Source organism: Pseudorca crassidens, chromosome 1 (genome assembly GCF_039906515.1).
Source record: "Pseudorca crassidens isolate mPseCra1 chromosome 1, mPseCra1.hap1, whole genome shotgun sequence".
Classification (NCBI taxonomy): Eukaryota; Metazoa; Chordata; class Mammalia; order Artiodactyla; family Delphinidae; genus Pseudorca; species Pseudorca crassidens.
The window spans coordinates 124,017,656-124,044,157 of record NC_090296.1 but is presented as its reverse complement, the minus strand read 5'-3'; the positions used below and the strand labels follow the sequence as shown (position 1 = coordinate 124,044,157).

Here is a 26,502-nt window from a genome sequence, read left to right as displayed (position 1 = left end):
CATATACTGGATAAGGGGTTAATATTCGAAAAAATAAGGAACTCCTACAATTCAATGGTAGAACCACAAATAATCCAATTAAAAAATGGGCAAAGGACCTGAATAGACAGTTTTCCAAAGAACATATACAAATGGCCAATAGGTATAGGAAAAGATGTTCAACATCACTAATCACCAGGGATATGCAAATTAAAACCACAACGAGATACCACCTCACACCTGTTAGAATGGCTATTATCAAAAACAAAATCACAAAACTAAAAAGCCCCCCAAACCAAGAGACAACATTGGCAAGGATGTGGAGAGAAAAGTGAACCTTTGTACGCTGTTGGTGGGGAAAGTATATTTGTAAAGCCACTATGAAAAACAGTATGGCGGTTCTTCAAAAGATTAAAAACAGAACCACCATATGATCTATCAATTCCACTTCTGGGTATATATCTGAAGGAAGTGAATCATTATCTTGAAGAGATACTTGCATTCCCATGTTCACTGCAGCATTATCCAGAATAGCCAACACATGGAAACAAAGTGTCCATCAACAGATGAATGGATAAAGAAAAGTGGTAAATACACACACACACACACACACACACACACACACACACACACACACAATGAAATATTATTCAGCCATAAAAAATAAGGAAATCCTGCAATTTGTGACAATATGGGTGGCCATATAAGGCATTATGCTAAGTGAAATAAGTCAGACAGTAAAGGATAAATCCTGTATGTTCTCACTTACATGTGGAAACTAAAAGAGCTGAACTCACAGAAACAGAGTAGAATGGTGGTTGCCAGAGGCTGGGGTGGAGGGTCGGGGAAAGGGGGAGATGTTGGTCAAAGGGTACAAACTTCCATTTATAAGATGAATAAGTTCTGGGGATGTAACGTACAACATGGTGACTAAAAATAACAATACTGTATTACATACTTGAAAGTTGCTAAGAGAGTGGCTCTTAAATGTTTCGAAACACACACACACGGTAATTATGTAAGCTGATGGGAAGTGTTAATGAACGTTACTGTGGCAATCATTTTGCAACATATATGTGTATCAAATCATCACGTTGTATAACTTAAACTTACACAATGTTATATATCACCCATATCTCAGTAAAGCTGGGAAAAAACAGAATTGCAGAGCTTCAGGGTTGATGCATTTCCTGAGCAAATTTCAAACCAGTGTTTTTTTCAAATTGCAATCTGCTTCTACCCTACACACAATACTGCTTTCCTAGAACTATGCTAAACATTTGACACAGACAATATTTGCATCTTACAGAAAAAAGAATTCTGATGTTTGATAGGCGAAAGATATTATCTGGATATTCTGTTAAAGGATTTTTTTTAAATTTTTTTTTTTTTTTTTATCCCAGGACCTTGTGAAGTGTCTGGCACAAAGTGAGCACAAGTGATCATATTTTGAGGTGATAAATATTAGAGGATCCCTTAGATCTAGAAACTTGACTAAACTATGTAAAATAATGAGAATAAACACTGTTATTACCTCATCTTGGTTAGACACCCTCTTGCCTCTTCTATGCCAGATAAGGAGAGAACAGGGACATATGTCAGGGTGATGTGTCCTGCTCCAGCTCTGCCTTAGGGGTACAGGTCAGAGAATAGTGCCAAAGACTGTGTTGGAATGCTTTCCTCACAACTTTACAATGCTAGAGATATAAACTGACAAAAAATGCACAGGTTGTAGCAGGGAGTGGTGTGAGATTTCCTGTCACTTCATATTTGAGAAGGTGAGAAAGAAAGCATGAAAGTAGTTAAACATGTTCTGTTTGCTTCATTAAGAAGATCTGAGATAAGGTTTGTGGTTCTACATATAGGGATCATCAAACCAGCCTGCAATGCATTATCTACAAGAAAACAATATTTAACAAAAGTGGTTCAAGTCAGATAAAGAGTGGCATGGTTTTGTACTGAAGTACTATAATTGTCAATCACCCTTTTTAAGCTACATGAGTTATTGGCAAATTACCACTGTTATTTTTTTTCCCCAGTAACCTTCTTCTTTTTACAAAGGATCTGGTAACTATAATAATATATGTAAAAATGTAGGTACTTTCTCCCGGAAGGCCCACCAGAATTGCATTGAAGCATTTGGCTGGACCTTCTGCCTCATCACAGCTGAGGCATGTGGCTAAGCTGTCTGGATGACAAGAATGCAGGGTTGCTGCATCACAGAGTAGCCCAAGGGAGAATGCTGGGGCTGAATGGCATTCATCAGCAAAGAGGGCCAGGTTCTACAATGACCAGAAGGACATGGGGAAATTGAATGGGATCAAGCAACTGAGAGAAAGGCCAGGGAGGGTCAAAGTCAAGTGCTGTATGATAAATGGTTGTGGACCCAAAGGGCCTAGTACTCTCTGGCAATAAATATGCCTGGGGAAAGAGGGCAGGCAGATGGAAGGGACAAGTTAGCAAAGTAATCAAGGGTAAGAAAGATACTGAATGAAACAACTGTTTTCAAGAAAGCACTACAAGAGACCAGTGTAAAATTTATGAACTGTGAAAGAAGCAAATGCAGAAGAGGGCATTCTCTTTCTCCTATGAACCTACTATAAGCTTCAGAGAGTAACAAATTGCATGGGTTTTGGAAGTCAGAGATCAGTGCAGATCACAGAGGAGTTTCTGATAGGTGGGACAGGTAATTGATTAACACCAGATGGAACCCTGTTGGGAAATTAAATGTCCTACCTGATTCCAGATTCATGAGGGAAAAAGAATTCAGATGTCAAAGTAGGAATAAATTTCCCAGGAGAGAAGGTGGACCTTGGAAGGAAGCAGGGTTGACCTTGAACAGGTGTTAGGAATTGCCACATTTGTGTAGTGGAAAACATACAGCTGTTGGGAGTACAGCTAGACCTGAGTTCCAGTCTCAACTCTCCTACTTAACTTTTAAACTTATTCAGTACATAACCTTGGGCAAAGCACTTAACCTCACTGAGCAATTTCCTTACCTACAAAGTCTGTATTAGAAATCCTACACTTATAGGGCTGTAAAGCCTCTACTACAGTACCTTACACATAATGGGTGCTCCATAAATGATAGCTATTATTACTGTTTTAAATCTGAACCAAATTTATAACCAGAGATGACCTGAGATAGGGAAATTCTTAGAAATTCTTTGAGTTGGAAGGAGTTGACAGCAAAAAAAGTTATAAAAAGCTTGGACACTACCTATTCTAATATCAAATATCTAAATACCAAGAAAGACAAATGAGCTCTAACTGTAATGCTTTTCATTAATAGGATTTTCCTTCTCTCTACAAAATGTGGTATATTTTGTATTAGGAATTTGTGGATGGTGTGAGAAAGATTGCCATCACATTGGGCCCTGAGACTTAAATTATTTTAATATATATTTTTTAACAAAAAAGACAGTTTTAAGAAATCTAGAAATTTACCTGATGAGGTCCTGAACTCGACTGTTAAAAGCATCACCTTGTGAGGGTTTGCTTTTCATTTCCTGTGTTGATATTTTTGGTGTAATTGGCTGGCTGTTTCCATCTGGTCGATTGGCAATCAGGCAGCCAAAAACCACAGCACTGACTTTGAGAAGTCCAGTTGTCAAGCCTTCGAAAACTTGCTTATTTGTATTTCTTCCCAAAATAGCATTATTTTCATCTGGAACATAAACCTAGATAGAAAAAAAATACAGTAATTGTGTTTCAATAAAACCACCAAAAATGAACAGAGATGATATTGAAATTTTCTGGAATCATAAATAATTTTGAAATTATAGAGGTGCCATCTGAATGTTTGAGTATTGGTTCTAAGGTCAGATTGTCAAGTTCAAATCTCAGCTTTGCGCCTGCTAGCTGGGTGACCTTGGGTAGGTTGTTACTTCCAAGCTTCAATTTTCTCATTTATAAAACACAGATAATGACATTACCTATAACATAGGGTTCTTGTGAGGATTAAATGAGCTAATAACATAAAATGCTTAGCTTGTGCCTAGGTGCATAATAAGCACTCAATAAATATTAGTTATTCAATTGAATAAAGTATATTACAAATTTGTATAAACTCAGAAAACAAACCAGTTGGTAAACCGACAGCACTGTTTCTTGTTAAAGTGAATTTTTAAAATATCTAATCTAAATTCCTCTCTTAGGAAAAAATTTGCATTTCTTATTACAAAATGGTAAAATAGTTTTTTGCCTAATACATAGGGTCATATTGAGCTGTTTATTTATGGTTTACAGGAAGTAATATGCCTGTTAAAAGCTGGACAAGGAGTCAGAACCTGGGCTTGGGTTCTGGCCTTGCAGCTATACGTGATCTTAGACATGTTCCTTAACCTTTCTGTGTCTCAGTTTCCTCAACTGTTAAATGAGGATAATCTTAGTATCTAATGAATCAACATATGTAAATTCTTAGAACAATGTTTGGCACATAGGTAAGTCCTACAAAAGTGTCATCTGCTACTATAACTGCTACTCTTACTGTGATTCCTACTATTACCAGGAGTAAATACTACTGTGTGTGAACATCAGCTCTTGCAGAGAAGTACAGCTCTTGTAGAAGTACAGTGGCTAGATACATAATTATCAGGCTGGGAGCTCTGTGCCTTGGTATGTGATACTGGCTACATAAGGGTTCACTCTTCCCACGGAGAAGAGGGGCTCCTGAAGGCCTCACTACCAAGAAAGGGCAGAAACAAGAAGCTAAAGGTGGGGAGAAAGGAAGTTTGGACTTGGAATCAGATAGCACTGTAATTAAGTTCCAGTTCCTCCTCCAGCACGTCACATGACTGTATGTAAATACTTCACATTCCCAAGCTTTGGGTTCTGTATCTGTCTACCTGCTAGGACTACCATGAAGTTCAAATAAGATGACGAATGGGAAATCACTTGGTAAATTATTACTAATAACTTCACAAATGCACTTACTTAGTAACAACTAGTCTTTGCCTCATTCTCATTCTTTATCTGCACCAGTTCTATCAAAAGATAGAGGAATAAATGATCACTAGGATTCAAAAGGAAGATCTTCATAAACACAAGCAAATATTCCCTCCATTGTTTATAGTTGTTCATTTAGACATTCCATGAAAGTTACTTTTCTGAGAATAGCCTTGTTTAAGACTGTTGACCATCTCTAACCACTGAGCAATTCCTAAGCCAAAGTAATTACAGTAGAATCTTTCTGCAGTATGTGCTGATGGAAGTTCCCTTTGAAACTCTATAAAACAGTCACAGAGCTTCTTCAAGCTGTGACTAGCATAATCTAGCCTATCCCAATACAGAAGGTGGTATTAGGAGCTGAGTTTGAATCAAGGATTTCTGTATAAGTCAGGATAAGCTAGGTTATGCTGCAGTGAAAAATTCCTCAAAACTTTCAGTGGTTTCAAACAATAAAGCTTTATTTTTCATTCAAATGACATGTTCATCTGAGACTGGCTGGGGCTCCTGTTGTCCTTACTTCAGAGTCTAGGTGACAAAGCAACCATCATTTAGAGCAACAATGCCCAACAGAACTTTCTAAAATGACTGAAATGTTTCAATCTATACTGTTCTACATCTGCACTTGTCACATGTGGATAACGAGTACTTCGAATGTAGTTAGTGTGACATGGGACTGAATTTTTAATTTTAGTTAATTTTAATTTAAATAGTGGCTAGTGTATTGAACAGTACAGAGGACTGTAGGTCACAGTGGCAGAGAGCAAAAAATATCTCTGGAGGGTCTTGTGTCAACATTAAATGAGCTGCCTGGAAATGACACATCATTTTTGCTAACAACTTATTGGCCAAAACAAATCACATAGTCCAATTCAACCACAAGGAAGACAAGAAACGTCATTCTACTATGTACTTGGTAAGAGGGGGAGAATCAGAACATCTGGTCCACAGCACTACCGACAGCAAAATATTGTTTCTTCTAGTATGACTATACAAATATTATTCACAGTTAAGCTATTTAGTAAATGATTACCTTTACTTTCTTGTACAAATTTTTGGTTTCACTCAGATGTTGAATTTCTTATGTATGTATCACTAGTTCATTGTCAATCTTTCTGGTTAAAATGAAATTTCCTCTCAAGTTCAAACACATCAGGGATTGTTGATTCTTTTTCTCCCTCCAATGGAGACAATTGTCCTGAAACCGCCATCCTCCTGCTGTAATCTGGACTGGTTGCTCTCTAGGCATGCTACACAGTTCTCATTTTGAGATGCCCTTCATCTTCATCCTAAGAATTCCTTCCACCCCCACCCCTCAACCCCGAGTTAGATTCCTTTATTTCTTGGATTCCAAACAACTTCCAAAGAAAGGGTGCTTGGGAAGAAAAATTTTGAGACCTTGTAAGTCTGAAAGTATATTTATTTCATCCTTATACTTGACTGATAGTTTGGATGGATATAGAATTCTTGGTTGGAACTAATATTGGTTGGAACTAATTTTCTTTCAGAGTTTTTTGTTTTAAATAAATTTATTTATTTATTCATTTATTTTTGGCTGCGTTGGGTCTTCATTGCTGTGCGTGGGCTTTCTCTAGTTGCGGCGAGTGGGGGCTACTCTTCGTTGTGGTGCGTGGGCTTCTCACTGCGGTGGCTTCTCTTGCTGTGGAGCATGGGCTCTAGGTGCGCAGGCTCAGTAGTTGTGGCTCGTGGGCTCTAGAGCGCAGGCTCAGTAGTTGTGGCACACAGGATTAGTTGCTCCGTGGCATGTGGGATCTTCCCGGACCAGGGCTCAAACCCTGCATTGGCAGGCAGATTCTTAACCACTGCGCCACCAGGGCAGTCCCTCTTTCAGAGTTTTTAAGGACTGTCCCATTGTTTCCTACTTTAAGTACTGTTCTTCGTAAGTCCAATTAATTCCTAACGTTTTTGTACATGTCCTATCTTGTCCTCTCTGGAAACTTTTCGGCACTTCTTACCCCTGATTTCTTCTGTCATGGTATAGGTCTTCCTTCATTTTTTGTTCAAAAACTCAGTGGTCTTTTCAATCTGAAAGTCATGTGTTTCACTTCTGAAGATATCTCTTGTATTACTTCTTTGCTAATTTCCTCTCATTTATTTTCTCTGTTGGATTTTGGTCCTGAACTGAGTCTTGAATTTTCTTGTATTTTTTTCTTCTGCTTTTCATATCTTTTTACTTTGTCCTACTTCTTAGGCAATTTCCTTAACTTTATTTTCCAGTCCTTCTGCTGAATTTTTCATTTCATCAATTGTATTTTTAATTTTCAGGAGTTCTTTTGGGCTCCCTGTTTTGTTTTTACAGTACTTTGTTTTTGCTTCATGGCTGCAATATTTTCTCATCTCTGTGAAATTCTAATTTTTAAAGATATTCTTTTGTATCCTGCATGGTCTTTGTTTCCTCTGAGTTCTTTCTTTGTATTTCAGGTTGTAGGCTTTCCTTAAATATGTGGTAATCTGGAGATTTCTGTTCATACTTAAGATTAATGCATAGATGGATTTCAGTGTTTCACAATCTAGATCTAATCACAAGCTGGATACAAAGTCAGCATGAGGGGCTCCAATTTGAATGACTAAGCAGAGACCCTGCTGGGGAATCCCAACTGTCAATATTTATAGGTCTATTCTCCTGGGACAGTTAGTGTCACAAGAATGGAATCCTATGCCCTCTAAGCCTAGAATATATGACATGGCCTGCTCATTTTCTCAGAGGTTCATAGAAGAAGGGGCTGAGTGTCTCAGTGTTTAAGGAACAGATTTTCACTTAATCATTTTGTTTTTGTATGATTTCCATATGGCTGTACCTGGTGGCCCCATGTCCTGAGTAACTTTGGTTCAACCTCTTGTCTTCTGCCAGTGTTTGGGGAGGGGCATTCACTTGGCTGTACATGTAGCAGATGGGATCTAGGGCATCTGAACTGCCTCTTATTTAGACTTTCAACCAATCCTCCTCTTTCCAGCCCTACTTGTACCCTCATTTTCTGAGATACTTGGGAACTCTAATTTTTGAGCCTTCTGGGGTTATGTGGCACAGGTTTTCTTCCAGTAGGAAGACCTCCTGCTAATTGAGGTTTTAGCTTTTAGGCAACTGTTTTTCAATCATCTGCTTTCCAGATTAAAACATACTTGCTTTACTTTCCTTCCCATTCTCTCTGTCTTTGAGGGGTTAGAACTTTATCTGTTTATCTATTTACTATAATATTAGTGGGGGCCTTCAGAGAGAGAGAATGTAACTTGTGTGTTCAATTGGCCACATCTAAAAATTAACTCAATAAATCACCTAAAGACACAAGTTTCTTTTTCTTTTACAAACTACAGAAAGAATATGAGAAACACATTTCTGGGTAATGTCAGGGTTCTTCATACATCACAGATTTTCATATTCCTTTCTTTTCAAAAACCTTGTACTGATATTAAGTATTTGAAATAAAACACTATACATGTGCATTTAGCAATCTTTCACTTCTCTAGAAGTATTTTATCCAATAATTGCATCTTTTAAGAATATAGTTGAGAATCACAAAGACATTAAAGACTTCTGAGATACCCAAATTAGTGTCATTTATTTAATCACCTGCTCATCTAACATTTGAATATCTACTACATCCATGGTCAAAGGAATAAAGTGATGCTCCGCTTATTCTAAGGGTCATTTAGACCCTGTATACTTTGATTTTACAAATAAGTGTAGAAAGCTGTGGTTTACTGGTTTATAGTAGAACAGAAAGAACAATATAAAAGAGAGGAGTGGTAGCTATTTTAGAGGTAGGCAGTAGCAAAATGTAACACTAATTCTGGAAGCATAAGAAAAAACAGATATAAGAATGCTAAAGGCACTGCAATGTGAGACATGTTATTTTTACTGGACTCACTCATCTTTATTTGCACTGAAATTATTATTTACTACAAATCAGTATAACAGTTTATGCTCAAAATGACAACCTTAAGATATCAAAAAAAAAGCTAAATTATGAGCCTCACTTATTTGAGGGGGGGCAAAGAAAAAAGGATGAAAACTAACATTTATCAAGTTTTTCTTCTATGCCAGATACTTAAGCACTTTCTTTATACCATTACATTTAATTTTTGCAGATTAACATATCAAAGTTCAGAGATATCAAGCAACATGTCCAAGTTTCACAGCTAGTTAATAGAAGAGCTGGGACTTGAACTTGAGTTTATCAGACTCTGAAGCCCATGTGCTTTCTCTTACCCCACACTGACTTCCTCCCACTGGCCATCTCTTCTACTGAGGATTCTGGAGCAACTGTCTCAATTGGAGGGAGGTGAAAACTGATCATGGGCCAAACATTGCCTTTCTGATGTCTCTTCCATTAAAAGCTCTTAATTAGGGCTTCCCTGGTGGCGCAGTGGTTGAGAGTCCGCCTGCCGATGCGGGGGACACGGGTTTATGTCCCGGTCCAGGAGGATTCCACATGCCGTGGAGCGGCTGGGCCCGTGGGCCGTGGCCGCTGAGCCTGTGCGTCCGGAGCCTGTGCATCCGGAGCCTGTGCTCTGCAACGGGAGAGGCCACAACAGTGAAAGGCCCGCGTACCGCAAAAAAAAAAAAAAAAAAAAAGCTCTTAATTAATTTGAACTTTATTCTTGACCAAAGGGCATGAAAATATTTTATTTAAAGGTTGTTGGAATAATTATGGGTGAAATATACTAAACTTATTATTCAGAAACCATAAATGTGGTTGAAGGACCAAATGTTACTTCTTCATCAGCCCCCCCAAAATAAGCTCAATGTAAAGTAAATCAGATATATTTTTACACTTTTCTTATTTTCTCTGTCCACAACTGACAACTTTTGATTTTTCTATTTCATTGGGGCTTTCTGCTTAATTTTAGAAACACCATTTTGGCAATTTTTAATAAAGTAAACAGAAATTGAAAAAATTCTCTAACCATCTGGCAATTATACGAAGAACACTTGTGGCCTGCAGGAGCCAAGCTTGCCATGGTGAACCCTGGGACCTCAGACCTCAGTCTAAAGTCCCTCACTGTACTGAACAGTCTTTTATTTTCTCACTGTGGTTTCCTATTTTCCAACAGTCTAAGCCCCTCACCTCATCATACTTTCGCCCCAAATTTGTTTTTTTCTCTCTAATCTCCTTATTTAATATTGATCCTTTCACTGCTGAGAATAGAGTTTTCTTTTGCTTGTAACCTTTGGTGAAGTCTTTGTCTCATAAGGACATTATTTTATTCAAACGGTCACAGAAATTCTCCTCACCCTTCTATATAGATTTTTCTTTTGCTGGTTTAAAATCCTTTTACCACAATGTTTTAAATAGGAAACTGATGTTTCATCTAAGAAAGAATTTCAAAATTGACTGAATTAAAGTATGAAGGGGTTTATCTTCAGTTAGACAAAAGGTTCTTTCTAGTCTTCAAGAATGAGATTTGATAAAGAGAAACTTTAAGGAGAAGGTATCTACACTGTAAAGGATATTCTATTCAGAGCAGTACTCTGCACTGTTGTCTTTTGTCTAGTTGGGTATCACTGTTACTTGCCAGAGGTAAAGTAACTCGTTAACAGCCTGCTCTTTTGGGACACTTGGTAGATGAAATGCACACCTAGAGTTCTGATATACGCTTATAGACTAACACTTGAGTTTGCACTTCCTTCTAACACAGCTGCTGGGCCAAGGGCACACTGCAAGTTGAGGGGCCTGTCCTTTAGGAAAGGTGTGCAAGCAACATCCTCCCTTCCCCCCGTCCGCTGTCTATTGCACACCTGGCTTACCTGAGTCTGGAACACATTCCATCCTAGGGTGGGTGGTCTGTGGAGGGCAGGGGAAGGTTGCCTTCCCAGCATGCAGCAGTGCTTGTAACTACCACCTGCTGGTACGTACCAGGCCTGGCCTGGGAAAAAACAGAGCTATGTAGCTTTTGTCTCTTCTGAATCTGTCACTCCTGAGGCAGAAATCTAATTTCTCTTCAATGGATGCAAGGTATTTCCTTTAGTATATTTCTTTAGAATACACTGGTGTGGTTATTATCTTACTCTCATAGTAGCAGCAAACTATAAGTAATTTCATATAATACTCTTATTTATAAAATTTCTCCTTCCTCTCAAAAAATATTTGGCTTTCTCAAAATTTGCAGATATTTCATATAGTTTTAGATCAAGAAAGAAACTTAGCATCAATTTTTTTCATTTTATATTTGAGGAAATAATGATCTAGAGGAGAAAGAGACTTTCCTGAGAATGAAGAAACCATCAGGGCTAGAATAAGTACTGTGCTACTTCTCTAAACCTACTCCAAGGAGAAACCCAATATCTATAGGGCTAAGCTCTGAGGCAAAGTGTTTTAGCAAAATTAAATTAAAAGTCATTATCACTTTTAAAAGACGAGCTCACACTCTTTCTTTCCCCCACTACCTCCCACCATCAAAGTAGTTGTGAAAACTTTCCACATTCTTTTTTGCAATCCAGAAAGATGTTTTTATTAGTAGTATAAATCTATCCATCTGTAACATGATTCCATGAGACAGAAAATTAACTTGGTAATCAGTGGTAATTCTATCCAACTAATTTTCAGTATTGTGAAGTTGGGCTTAAGTATTTTTAAGTTGTAGAGTGTGTTCACAATGGTCAGAATATGAACTAAACTCACTGAGAACCAATAGGAGATTGTTTAGAAAGCTCCTGTCAAGTCAATGTCAGAGTATAGGGGAAAAAAAGGCAAAAAAATGTGGAAGGGCTCCAGCATCAGACACAGGTTTCCACATTGCTGGCACCATTTTATTTCCTTAGCTAAACTGTCTTCAGACTACAACAGTCATTTCACCATTGACATTTTATAAAACATCTATGCTCATGTTGTATTATGTATAAAAATAGAACTCATGAATGATATTTACCCTGATGATTTAATTGGCTTGAAAGCATGAAAAGAAATTACATATGAATGGCTAATAGTTTTCAACATTATCTTTTTTAAATTTCACAAACAATATCAAGACAATATTAAAGAGAATGTTGCATTTTATCCCAAATATTATTACCCTTTTTAATATATTTATGCCTTTCAGACTCTGTTTATACATTTTCCAAAATCCTAAATAATATAGTTTCAGAAAGCTCTATAGTGCATGCCTTAGTGGTCTTGATGCTTGGAAATTTCTTTGTTACTAATGTTGAATTATATTATTTTTCTGCTCAAAAGAATCCCTGGCTTCTTATCTCCTGCAAAGCTAACGTCCAAAACCGCATAATGGCCAAAGAGGTCCTTCCTGATCTACTACCCCAATTACCTCTCTGAATTCATGTATTACACTTTGTCTGTATGGCTCTTGCTCTGCTATTTCCTCTGCCTAAATACACTTCTCCCAGGTATCCTCGTGATTCATTCCCCCTCTTCCTCTAGGTCTCTATTCAAATGCCATCTTATCCATAAGCTTTTCCAGACTATCTCTTTAAAAGTTACATTCTTCTCCCCCAAACCCACTTCCCTTTCCTGTTTACTCAGCTTTATTTTTCTCCCATTGCAATGGTCTAAACTAGTATGTATTTCCTCTCTCTCCAAGCTAGAATATAAGCTCCATGAGGGCAAGATTTTGTTTTGTTCAATTCTCTGATCCTGGTGCCTAAACAACACTGGCTATGTAGGAGGTGTTAAAAAAATATCTTGTTTAACGCACCTAGATATTGATTTTCAATTTTAAAAACCCAATTACTGTAACATATTCAGAAGTTCTAAGTTAAAAATAAAACCAGCACTTAAGGGACTTCCCGGGTGGTCCAGTGGTAAAAAATCTGCCTTCCAACTGCAGGGGACGTGGGTTTGATCCCTGGTCAGGGAACTAGGATCCCACATGCCGTGTGGCAACTTAGCCCATGTGCCACAACTACTGAGCTCGCACGCCTCAACAAGACAGCCCGAGTGCTGCAAACTACAGAGCCTCTGCACCCTGGAGCCTCTGCACCACAATTAGAGAGAGAAAAGCCTGCACACCACAACTAGAGAGAATCCCATGCACTGCAACAAAAGATCCCACATGACTCAAGGAGGATTGTAAATGCCACAACTGAGACCCGACGCAGCCAAAGAAAGAAAGGAAAGAAAGAATAAAAACATGACATTAACAGAAAGATAGACAAGATGAAAAGGCAGAGGGCTATGCACCAGATGAAGGAACAAGATAAAACCCCAGAAAAACAACTAAGTGAAGTGGAGATAGGCAACCTTCCAGAAAAAGAATTCAGAATAATAGTGAAGATGATTCAGGACCTCGGAAAAAGAATGGAGGCAAAGATCGAGAAGATGCAAGAAATGTTTAAAGAAGAAACAAACAGAGATGAACAATACAATAACTGAAATGAAAAATACACTAGAAGGAATCAATAGCAGAATAACTGAGGCAGAAGAATGGATAAGTGACCTGGAAGACAGAATGGTGGAATTCACTGCTGTGGAACAAAATAAAGAAAAAAGAATGAAAAGAAATGAAGACAGCCTAAGAGACCTCGGGACAACATTAAACGCAACAACATTTGCATTGTAGGGGTCCCAGAAGGAGAAGAGAGAGAGAAAGGACCCGAGAAAATATTTGAAGAGATTATAGTCGAAAAGTTCCCTAACATGGGAAAGGAAATAGCCACCCAAGTCCAGGAAGCACAGAGAGTCCCATACAGGATAAACCCAAGGAGAAACACAGTGAGACACACAGTAATCAAATTGGCAAAAATTAAAGACAAAGAAAAATTATTGAAAGCAGCAAGGGAAAAACAACAAATAACATACAAGGGAACTCCCATAAGGCTAACAGCTCATTTCTCAGCAGAAACTACAAGACAGAAGGGAGTGGCATGAAATATTTAAAGTGATGAAAGGGAAGAATTACAACCAAGATTACTCTACCTGGCAAGCATCTCATTCAGATTTGATGGAGAAATCAAAAGCTTTACAGACAAGCAGAAGCTAAGAGAATTCAGCACCACGAAACCAGCTCTACAACAAATGCTAAAGGAACTTCTCTAAGTGGGAAACACAAGAGGACAAAAGGACCTACAAAACCAAACCCAAAACAATTAAGAAAATGGTGATAGGAACATACATATTGATAATTACCTTAAACATGAATGGATTAAATGCTCCAAGCAAAAGACACAGGCTCGCTGAATGGATACAAAAACAAGAACCATTTATATGCTGTCTATAAGAGACCCACTTCAGACCCAGGGACACATACGGACTGAAAGTGAGGGGATGGAAAAAGATATTCCATGTAAATGGAAATCAAAAGAAAGCTGGAGTAGCAATACTCATATCAGATAAAATAGACTTTAAAATAAAGAATGTTACATGAGACAAGGAAGGACACTACATAATGATCAAGGGATCAATCCAAGAAGAAGATATAACAATTATAAATATGTATGCACCCAACATAGGAGCACCTCAATACATAAGGCAACTGCTAACAGCTATAAAAGAGGAAACTGACAGTAACACAATAATAGTGGGGGACTTTAACACCTCACTTACACCAATGGACAGATCATCCAAAATGAAAATTAATCATGAAACACAAGTTTTAAATGACACAACAGACCAGATAGATTTAATTGATATTTATAGGACATTCCATCCAAAAACAGCAGATTACACTTTCTTCTCAAGTGTGCACAGAACATTCTCCAGGATTGATCATATCTTGGATCACAAATCAAGCCTCAGCAAATTTAAGAAAATTGAAGTCATATCAAGCATCCTTTCTGACCTCAGCGCTATGAGATTAGAAATCAATTACAGGGAAGAAAACGTAAAAGACACAAACACATGGAGGCTAAACAATACGTTACTAAATAACCAAGAGATCACTGAAGAAATCAAAGAAGAAATCAAAAAGTACCTAGAGACAAATGACAATGAAAACAGGACAATACAAAACTTATGGGATACAGCAAAAGCAGTTTTAAGAGGGAAGCTTATAGCAATACAATCCTACCTCAAGAAACAACAAACATCTCAAATAAACAATCTAACTGTACACCTAAAAGAACTAGAGAAAGAAGAACAAACAAAACCCAAAGTTAGTAGAAGGAAAGAAATCATAAAGATCAGAGCAGAAATAAATGAAATAGAAACAAAGAAAACAATAGCAAAGATCAATAAAACTAAAAGCTGGTTCTTTGAGAAGATAAACAAAATTGATAAACCACTAGCCAGACTCATTGAGAAAAAGAGGGAGAGGACTCAAATCATTAAAATTAGAAATGAAAAAGGAGAAATTACAACAGACACCGCAGAAATACAAAGCATCCTAAGAGACTACTACAAGCAACTCTATGCCAATAAATGGACAACCTGAAAGAAATGAACAAATTCCTGGAAAGGTATAACCTTCCAAGTCTGAACCAGGAAGAAACAGAAAATACAAACAAACCAATCACAAGTAATGAAATTGAAACTGTGATTAAAAATCTTCCAACAAACAAAAGTCCAGGACCAGATGGCTTCACAGGTGAATTCTATCAAACATTTAGAGAAGAGCTAACACCTATCCTTCTCAAACTCTTCCAAAAAATAACAGAGGCAGGAACACTCCCAAACTCATTCTATGAGGCCACCATCACCCTGATACCAAAACCAGACAAAGATACTACAAAAAAAATATAAAGAATTACAGACCAATATCACTGATGAATATAGATGCAAAAATCCTCAACAAAATACTAGCAAACAGAATTCAACAACACATTAAAAGGATCACACACCATGATCAAGTGGGATTTAACCCAGGGATGCAAGGATTCTTCAATATACACAAATCAATCAATGTGATACACCATATTAACAAACTGAAGAATAAAAACCATATGATCATCTCAATAGGTGCAAAAAAGCTTTTGACAAAACTCAACACCCATGTATGATAAAAACTATTCAGCAAGTGGGCATAGAGGGAACCTACTGCAACATAATAAAGGCCATATATGACAAAACCACAGCAAACATCATTCTCAATGGTGAAAAACTGAAAGTATTTCCTCTAAGATCAGGAAAAAGAGAAGGATGTCCACTCTCACCACTATTATTCAACATAGTTTTGGAAGTCTTAGCCACAGCAATCAGAGAAGAAAAAGAAATAAAAGGAATACAAATTGGAAAAGAAGAAGTAAAACTGTCACTGTTTGCAGATGACACGATAGTATACATAGAGAATCCTAAAAATGCCACCAGAAAACGACTAGAGCTAATCAATGAATTTGGTAAAGTTGCAGCATACAAAATTAATGCACAGAAATCTCTTGCTTTCCTATACACTAATGATGAAAAATCTGAAAGAGAAATTGAGGAAACACTCTCATTTACCATTGCAACACAAAGAATAGAATACCTAGGAATAAACCTACCTAGGGAGACAAAAGACCTGTATGCAGAAAACTGTAAGACACTGATGAAAGAACTTAAAGATGACACAAACAGATGGAGAGATATACCATGTTCTTGGATTGGAAGAATCAATATTGTGAAAATGACTATACTACTCAAAGCAATCTACAGAGTCAATGCAATCCGTATCAAATTACCAATGGCATTTTTTACAGAACTAGAACAAAAAATCTTAAAATTTGTCTGGAGACACAAAAGACCCCGAATAGCCAAAGCAGTCCTGATGGAAAAAAACGGAGCTGGAGGAATCAGGCTCCCTGACTTCAGACTATACTACAAAGCTATAGTAATCAAGACAATATGATACTGGCACAAAAACAGAAATACAGATCAATGGAACAGGATAGAAAGCCCAGAGATAAACCCATGCACCTATGGTCAACTAATCTATGACAAAGGAGGCAAGGATATACAATGGAGAAAAGACAGTCTCTTCAATAAATGGTGCTGGGAGAACTGGACAGCTACATGTAAAAGAATGAAATTAGAACACTCCCTAACACCATACACAAAAATAAACTCGAAATGGATTAGAGACCTAAATGTAAGACCGGACACTATAGAACTCTTAGAGGAAACCACAGGAAGAACACTCTTTGACATAAATCACAGCAAGATCTTTTTTGATCCACCTGCTAGAGTAATGGAAATAAAAACAAAAATAAACAAATAGGACCTAGTGAAACTTCAAAGTTTTTGCACAGCAAAGGAAACTACAAACAAGGCGAAAAGACAGCCCTCAGAACGGGAGAAAATATTTGCAAACGAATCAACAGGCAAAGGATTAATCTCCAAAATATATAAACAGCTCATACAGCTCAATATTAAAAAAACAAACAACCCAATCCAAAAATGGGCAGAAGACTTAAATAGACATTTCTCCAAAGACATACAGATGGCCAAGAAGCACATGAAAAGCTGCTCAACATCACTAATTATTAGAGAATTGCAAGTCAAAACTACAATGAGGTATCACCTCAAACCAGTTAGAATGGGCATCATCAGAAAATCTACAAACAACAAATGCCAGAGAGGGTGTGGAGAAAAGGGAACCCTCTTGCACTGTTGGTGGGAATGTAAATTGATACAGCCACTATGGAGAACAGTATGGAGGTTCCTTAAAAAACTAAAAATAGAATTACCATATGACCTAGCAATCCCACTACTGGGCATATACCCAGAGAAAACCATAATTCAAAAAGACACATGCACCCCAATGTTCATTGCAGCATTATTTACAATAGCCAGGTCATGGAAGCAACATAAATGCCCATCGACAGATGAATGGATAAAGAAGATGTGGTACATATATACAATGGAATATTACTCAGCTATAAAAAGGAACGAAATTGGGTAATTTGTAGAGACATGTATGGATTTAGAGACTGTCATACAGAGTGAAGTAAGTCAGAAAGAGAAAAACAAATACCATATATTAACGTATATATGTGGAACCTAGAAAAATGGTACAGATGAACTGGTTTGAAGGGCAGAAATTGAGACACAGATGCAGAGAAAAAATGTATGGACACCAAGGGGGAAAGTGGTGGGGAGGTGGGGGTGGTGGTGTGATGAATTGGGAGATTGGGATTGACATGTATACACTGATGTGTATAAAATGGATAACTAATAAGAACCTGATGTACAAAAAAATTAAAAACTAAAAAATAAATGGAAAGAAAATGAATAAAAACATAAAACCCCCCAGCACTTAAAAAACAAAAATGTACAGTACATAGTCACCCTGGATGAATTTGTAAAGTGAGTAAAAGGAAGAAAGGAATTTTGCATGTTATCCCCTTCTCTATGCAATATCCTACTTCCTCTTCACCTCTTATTCCTAGTTCAGTTGCTGCAGTCTATGGGATATGTCTTCTATTTTCCCCACCTGACAGTTTAAGTTATGTGCCTCACTAAAGTCCCCAAACACCCTGGGCACACTCTGCTTTATTGCAGTACTAACTGCAATGAATTTTAAATGTCTGTTATCTCTCTTTTCTACTAGACCGTAAGCTATTTGTCTCTGTAATTCCAGTGCCAACTACCTACTTGGTGCTTCTAAATATTTGTGGAATGAAAGAATGAGTAGGTTCTAGAGGCATTTACAAAGCAGTATTGGTATGCTGACGTTACTGTGCTGGGAGCTAGTAAGCCAGGGTCTCATTCTAGCTTAGCCATTATTACCAACATGATCTATGTGTCTCCAATTCTTTATGCATAAAATAACGGCATTTGGCTTTAATATTTATTGAGTCATTTGGAAGTAAGATGGTGAGAGAGGTACTTTTATAAGCATTTAACTCATTAAATGTTTACAGCAACCCTCTATTATATCTATTATTATCCCTATTTTGCAACTGAGAAAACAGAGGCTCAGAAAGGTAAAACAACATGCACAAGATTGTGAAGTCAGTAAATGATGAAGCAGCTTCTCAAATTCAAGACATCTGATTCCACGTTTAGTGACTTATCCCAACATCACTGTATCTTTCTTAGTAGGAGGTTGCAATGATTACTCTCTAAGGCCTCTTTTTATTCTCAGATTCTTTGATTCTGTAGGCCTAATTTATTTATGATCATGAAGTTATTCAAGTAAAGCCATCTATTTGGAATACAAGCAAGGACCAGGGAACAAAACAAACAGATAAAAACAAAACCAAAAAACCAACGAACAAAAAAACAATGAAAAAGGAGATGGAATCAGGCATACTGATGCCAGTGAGAAAATAGTTAAGCAGTGCAAGTTGAGGTAAAAAATGACAGCACCACTATAAGCATCATCATAAAATACTAGAGGGAGGAACCCGAAGTACAGAAAATCAGAGATTCTCAGAGTGGAAAGCTCTGAGAATTAACTGAAAGCATTAACTGGTTCATCCTCCCAGATAATGTAGGGATTTCTCAATATGGGTCTGACACCCTCAGCCACAGGGTCTCCACCAACCATTCGCCAAGGCAGACCTTTCCAATTTTAGACAGTTCTAATTATTTATTATGTTTATGTCAATGTCTGTCCCTGCTCCTAGCCCTATCAATCTCCACTGACCCACTGGTCATTGGTCTTCTTATTCCTCTATGCAATCAGAATAGGTTTGTTCCCCTGTCCCTAGGAGAACCATTGAGAAATTTAAAAACAGTCCTCATGTATATTGAATCCCAGTTTCTTCATTTATTTCTTATTTTGCATGATTTACATTCTCTTTACCCATCAGGTTACTCTCTATTCTGCAGAGGGACTGTCATTCTCTTGTTCTACACACCATTCAACTATATGATATGACATCAGTTTTTTTCAGAAGTCATGTTTCACTCCAGATATACTAAGTTCATAGTCATCTAAAACCTATAGGTCTTTCCTCCAACCTTGAGTCTTTTTCACTGATGCAACAGAAAAGCTAGGTTACCACCACACCCTGCATCCTGTAGCTGATTTTTTTCAACCTAAATGCCAGTCCACCGAGATCTTTATCAGTCCTATTTCTATCACTCTAAAAACAGCCTATCCTTCCTAGTTTTGTGCAAATTTGATATGCCTGCATTCTATGCCTCTCATAGCCAGATTCCTACCAATACAAGGCTTAAGCCCAAAGGCTCTGAATGCACATAGCCAACCAAGGAACCCATGCTGGGGCACATCTTATTGAAATAGCTTTCATTCTCTTTTGGAAACTCAAACCATGCCATTTGTCAAATGGAAACCACTGTGGTTTATGGGTTGGGGGTTGGCAGGGTGTGAATGGGAGAAGTATGTATACGTGTGTGTGTGCGCACACACATGTGCGCACACCCACACCTTCACAGATGGTAAATATCTGTGAAGGCAAAACACTGGGTTTCCTATCACATAAGTGTGGAATTCCTAAATAAATTATTTGGCATTTTGCAGCAAATAATGTCTCTTTTGCTCAAAGCTGCCATTCAAAATTCTATCGACCAAAAAACAAAAAATCATCCTTAAGTACAAGGGGCTCTTCTCTAATAAACCTGGTACTCTTCTCATTTTTCCTATCGCAGATAATGGCACTACCATCCATCTAAGTACAAAATCCAGAAACCTTGGTCTCATCCTCCTTACCCTACATATCCATTACCAAGGTGAATATTTCTTGACTCCTCTATTTCGATGGCCATCCTAATAGTCCAAGTCACCAATAATCTCTCTTCCAGACTACTCTGATAATCTAATTGGTCTCTCTGAATCCATATTTGTCCCCCCCAAAAAAAATCCATTTTAGATATCCATATGTATATCTGATCATATCTGATACCCTTCAGGAATGTATATTTATGATTAAAGTCACAAACTTAACTGAACCTACAAAATCCAGCATGCTCCAGCCCCTAAATCTACCTCACTTGCCCAAATTGACTGCCTTCACTTCTTGCTCACTAGGGTCCAGCCTCAGTGGCCTTCCTTTGGTTCCCTGAATTACACAACCCCTTTTCCACCTCAGAGCTCTCTTAGGAGCTATTCTCTCTGCCTAGATCATTCCCTCACCTGCCTTTTTGCCTAGCTAATAAGCAAAACCTAATCCTTCAGGATTTAGTTTAAATATCACTTCTTCATGGAGGCCTTTCTTGACCCTCCTAGCTTGGTCAGTTCCCATTTATGCTTTCCTAGTACCTTGTAAATATTCATTTAGCATGTAACACAATAGTAGTCACATAATTAATTGCATAATGACTATTCCTCATACCTGGTAAAATAGAAGCTCTACAAAGATTAGGACAAATGTATTTCATTCACTGTTCTATTCATAATACCTAATGTTCAGTTCTTTATATACTATAGGTGCTTAATAGATTTTTTTTTTTTTTTTCCAGTACGCGGGCCTCTCACTGTTGTGGCCTCTCCCGTTGTGGAGCACAGGCTCCGGACGTGCAGGCTCAGCGGCCATGGCTCACGGGCCCAGCCGCTCTGCGGCATGTGGGATCTTCCCGGACCGGGGCATGAACCCGTGTCCCCTCCATCGGCAGGCCGACTCTCAACCACTGCGCCACCAGGGAAGCCCTTAATAGATATTTTTTAAAAGACTAAACAATTCTTTGAAAATGGTACTATTGTTTATCCCCATATTATAGGTAAGAAAACTGAGTTTTAGAGAAGTGAAGAAATTTGTTCAAAATTAAAAATTAGCTAATTATGGAGTGAGAATTTGTACCCAGGTAGTTTGATTCCAGAGCCTGGGCTATATGTCTTCTAAGGTATATGAGATACTTTTCAAGAAGCATCTTCCCTCTTACCCATTTTTATGTCTTTTTTTTATTGTGGTAAAATACACATAACATAAAAGTTACCATCTTCACCATTTTTTTAAAAAAAATTATTTATTTGGCTGTGCCGGCTCTTAGTTGTGGCACGTGGGATCTTCATTGTGGCATGTGGGATCTAGTTCCCTGCCCAGCAATTGAACTCGGGCCCCCTGCATTGGGAGCACGGAGTCTTATCCACTGGACCACCAGGGAAGTCCTATCATCTTCACCATTATTAAGTGCACAGTTCAGTGGTAATAAATACATTCACATTGTTGTGCAACCATCACCACCATCCATCCCCATAACTCTTTTCATCTTATAAAATTGAAACTCTACACCCATTGAACAACTCCCCATTCTCTCCTTCCCAGAGCTCCTGGCAACCAACATTCAACTTTCTGTCTTTATAATTTTGACTACTCTAAGCACCTCATAGAAGTGGAATCACACAGTATTTTGTCTTTACGTGACTGGTTTCTTTCACTTAGCATAATATCCTCAAGGCTCATCCACATTGTAGCATGTGACAAAATTTCCTTCTAAAAGACTGAATAATATTCCATTGTATGGATATACTACACTTCACTTATCCACTCATTCACTGATGAACATTTAGGTTGCTTCCACATTTTATCTATTGTGAATAATGCTGTTTTGAACATGGGTGTATAAATACCTTTTTAAGACTCTGATTTCAAATCTTTAGGGTATATACTCAGAAGTGAAATTACTGGATCATATGGTAATTTTATTTTTAGTTCTTTCAAGAATAAGTTCCTTAAAAGAAAACACTTTCTACAATGGTTGTACCATTTTACATTCCCACCAACAGTACACAATGGTTCCAATTTCTCCATATCCTCACCAAATCGTTTGTTTTCTGATCTTTTTGACAATGGCCATCCTAATGAGTGTAAGGTATTATCTCATTGTAGTTTTGATTTGTATTTCCCTAACGATAAGTGATGTTGAGTATCCTTTCATGTGCTTATTGGCCATTCAAATATTTTCTTTGGAGAAATGTCTATTCAGGTCTTTTGACCATATTTTAATTGGGTTTTATTTTGTTGTTGTTGTTGAGTTTTAGGAGTTCCCTATATATTCTGGACATTAATCCCTTATCAGATATAGGATTTGCAAATATTTTCTCCTAGTCTGAAGGTTGCTTCTTTACTATGTTCACAGTGTCTTTTGATGCACAAATTAAAAAAGTTTTCACTCAGTCCAATTTGTCTATTTTCTTTTGTTACCTGTACTTTTAGTGTCATACACAAGAAATCACTGCCAAATCCAATGTCATGAAGCTTTTGCCCTATACTTTCTTCCAAGAATTTTATTGTTTTAGCTCTTATATTTAGGTCCTTGATCCATTTTGTCTTAATTTTTGTATATGGTGTTAGGTAAGGGTCCAACTCTTTTGCATATGGTATTTAGTTTCCCCAGTACCATTTGTTGAAAAGACTGTCCCTTCACCATTGAATGGTCTTGGCAACATCAACTAAAGTCACTTGATCATATATATGAGGGTTTATTTTGGGGCTTTCTATTTTATTCTATTAGTATATATGTCTGTTTTTATGCCGGTACTACACCATTTGATTACTGTAGGTTTGTAGCTAAGTTTGAAATCAGGAAGTGTGAGTCCTCCAGTTTTGTTCTTTTTCAACGTTGTTTTGGTTATTTGAGGGTCTCTTGATTTTCCACATGAATTCTGGAACAGGTTTTTTTTCCCCACAAATACATCATTGGGATTTTGATACAAATTGCATGGTACACACAGATTGCTTTAGCTAATATTGACACCTTAACAATATTAAGTCTTGTAATCTGTGAACACAGAATGTGTTACGACTTACATATGTCTTCTCTAGAATCTTTCAGCAATAGTAGTAGTTTCCCTTGTACAAGTCTTTCACCTCCTCAGTTAAGCTAATTCCTAAATATTTTATTTTACTTGATGCTATGGTAAATTGAATTGTTTTGGTAATTTTCTTTATAGATTGTTCACTGTTTGTGTATAGAAATGCAACTAATTTTTGTTTGTTGACTTTGTATCCTACTACTTTGCTGGATTCATTTACTAGTTCTAACAGTTTTTTCTTTTGTGTGGAATCTTTAGGGTTTTCTACATATAAGATCATAACAGATAAAAACTGAGATTATTTCTTCCTTCCCAATTTGGATGACTTTTGTTTCTACTTCTTGCCTAACTGCTCTGGCTAAAACTTCCAGTACTATGTTGAATCGAAGTAGTGAAAGTGGACATTCTTGCCTGCTCCTGATCTTAAAGGAAAAGCTTTCAGCCCTTCACCACTGAGTATGATGTTTGCTGTAGGTTTTCATATATGAATTTTATTATGTGAAGATTCATTTTTGTTCTTAGATTCCATATATATGCGTTAGCATATGGTATCTGTGAAGATACTTTCCTTGTTTCTAGTCTATAGAGAGTTTTTTTTTTAATCATGAAATGGTATTTTGTATTTTGTCAAATGCTTTTCTGTATCAATTGAGATTATCATGTGTGTTTCCTTCCTTCATTCTGTTAATGTGGTGTATTACACTAATTTATTTTTGTATGTTGAAACATCCTTACATTCCAGGAATAAATCCCACTTGGTCATGGTATATAATCCCTTTAATATGCTGCCGAATTTGGTTTGGTAGTATTTTCTTGAGGACTTTTACATCAATGTTCATAAGGGATATTGGTCTGTAGTTTTATTTTTTTGTAGTATCTTGTCTGGCTTTCATATCAAGGTAATGCTGGCCTCATAGAATGAGTTAGGAAGTGTTCCCTTCTCTTCATTTTATTTTTTTGAAAAGTTTGAGAAATATAGATATTAGTTCTCTAAAATGTTTGGTAGAATTTGCCAATGAACCTATCAGGTACAGGGCTTTTCTCTGTTGGAAGATTTTAAATTGCAGATTATATCTCCTTGGTTATAGGTTATTCATATTTTCTTCTCCATGATTTAGTCTTGGTAGGTTCTGTGCCTCTAGGAATTTCTCCACTTTGCCTAGCTTATCCAGTTTGTTGGTGAACAACTGTTCACTCTAATCTCTTATAATCCTTTTTATTGCCATAGAATTGGTAGTAAAATGTCCTCACTTTCATTTCTGATTTTAGTAATTTCAGTCTTCTTCGTCTTCCCCTTTTTTTCTTTGTCCATCTAACCAAAGGTTTGTTAATTTTGTTGATCTTTTTTGAAAAAAACAACTTTCGGCTTCATTATTTTCTGTATTGCTTTTCCATTCTTTATTTAGTTTTTTCCTGCTCTAGTCTATATTATTTTCTTTGGGTTTAGTTTGTTCTTGTTTTTCCAGTTCCTTAAGTTGTAAAGTAGGTTGTTGACTTGAGATCTTTCTTATTTTTTAATATAAGCATTTATAGCTGTAAAATTTCCCCTCAGCACCACTTTTGCTGGTTCCCTTGTTTTGCTTTTTTTTTCAATTTCATTCATCGCTAAGTATTTTCTAATTTCCCTCGTGATTTCTTCTTTGATCCATTGGTTGTTTAAAAGTGTGCTGTTTAATTTCCACAAATTTGTGAATTTTCCAGTTTTCCTTTTGTTACTGATTTCTAACTTCATCCCACTGTGTTCAGAGGAGATATAGTATCTGTCTTTTTTAACCTATTGAGACTTTTTTGTGGCCTAACATATGGTCTATCCTGGACAACGCCCCATGTGCACTTGAGAAGAATGTGTATTCTGTTGTTGTTAGGTAGAGTGTTCTGTATAAATCTGTTACAGCTACTTGGTTTAATGTGCTAAGTCCTCTATTTCCTTACTTATCTTGTGTCCGGTTATTCTATCCATTATTGTGACTGGGGTACTGAAGTCTCCAACTATTATTGTAGAACTATCTATTTCTCACTTCAATTTTGTCAGTTTTTGCTTCACATATTTTGATATTAGGTATGTAAATGGTTATAACTGTTATATCTTGCCATATTGAAACTTTCCAAAAATATATAATGTCTGTCTTTTTTTCTTGTAACCTTTTTGATTTAAAGTCCTCTTGATCCAGTTTTAAGAATCAAGCATTCTTATTTTATCTCCATTATTTTTATCTGCATCCACATACTTCATTACACAGAAATAGAGAGAATTTAAGATAATATAGAAATGAAAATGCAATCACAGAGTTAAGATATATAATTCTAGTCTGAATAACTTCCCTCTTGGTCACAATATGTTGGAAAATAATAGCAAGTAGAGTAGAACTATATCCAAGATGGCCTCCTTCCAAGGGATTTGTTGAGAATTTTAGGGTCAAAGGCAATTGGTCTGGAACAATTTTAAAGGAAGAATATTTATATTATTTTCTCCTTTCTCTATTCCAACAAGGTGCTATGTACTTATCTCTCGTCTGACTCTGATGTTGTACTGTAATTACTGATTCTTACGTCAGTTGACTTACTATATTGTAAATGTGTTAATCCCAGAAATATATATTTTTAAGATGTACAGCATGATGAATTGATATACAGAGTGAAATTACTACAGTCAAGTTGGTTAACATAACATCTACTCACATAGCTACCATTTTTTTTTTGTGATGAGAACACCTGAAATCTCTTAGCATATTTCCAGTATTCAATACAGTATTATTAACTATAGTTATATATTGTACATTAACTCTCTAGACTTATTTATCCTACATAACTATAACTTTGTACTCTTTGACCAACATATCCCAATCTCCCCCAGGCCCCAGTCCCTGATAACCACCATTCTACTCTCTGCTTTTATGAGTTTGACTTTTTAAGATTCCACATATAAATGGATTATATAGTATTTGTCTTTGTATGCCTGGTTTATTTCACTTAGCATCATCACATTCTCTGAGTTCATCCATGTCGTCACAAATGATAGGATTTCTTTTTTTT

The 26,502-nt window shown here is 36.9% G+C and overlaps 1 protein-coding gene across 6 annotated transcripts in view; it reads right to left on the bottom strand.

The window, feature by feature from the left end:
- SCAPER (S-phase cyclin A associated protein in the ER) overlaps positions 1-26,502 on the bottom strand; it is a 492,749-nt gene that overhangs the window by 81,124 nt on the left and 385,123 nt on the right. For all 6 annotated transcript variants that reach the window (XM_067754830.1, XM_067754870.1, XM_067754881.1 and 3 more), the window contains exon 26: positions 3,427-3,659. In XM_067754830.1, coding sequence (XP_067610931.1) covers positions 3,427-3,659 — 233 coding nt within the window. The remainder of the gene's footprint in view (positions 1-3,426; positions 3,660-26,502) is intronic.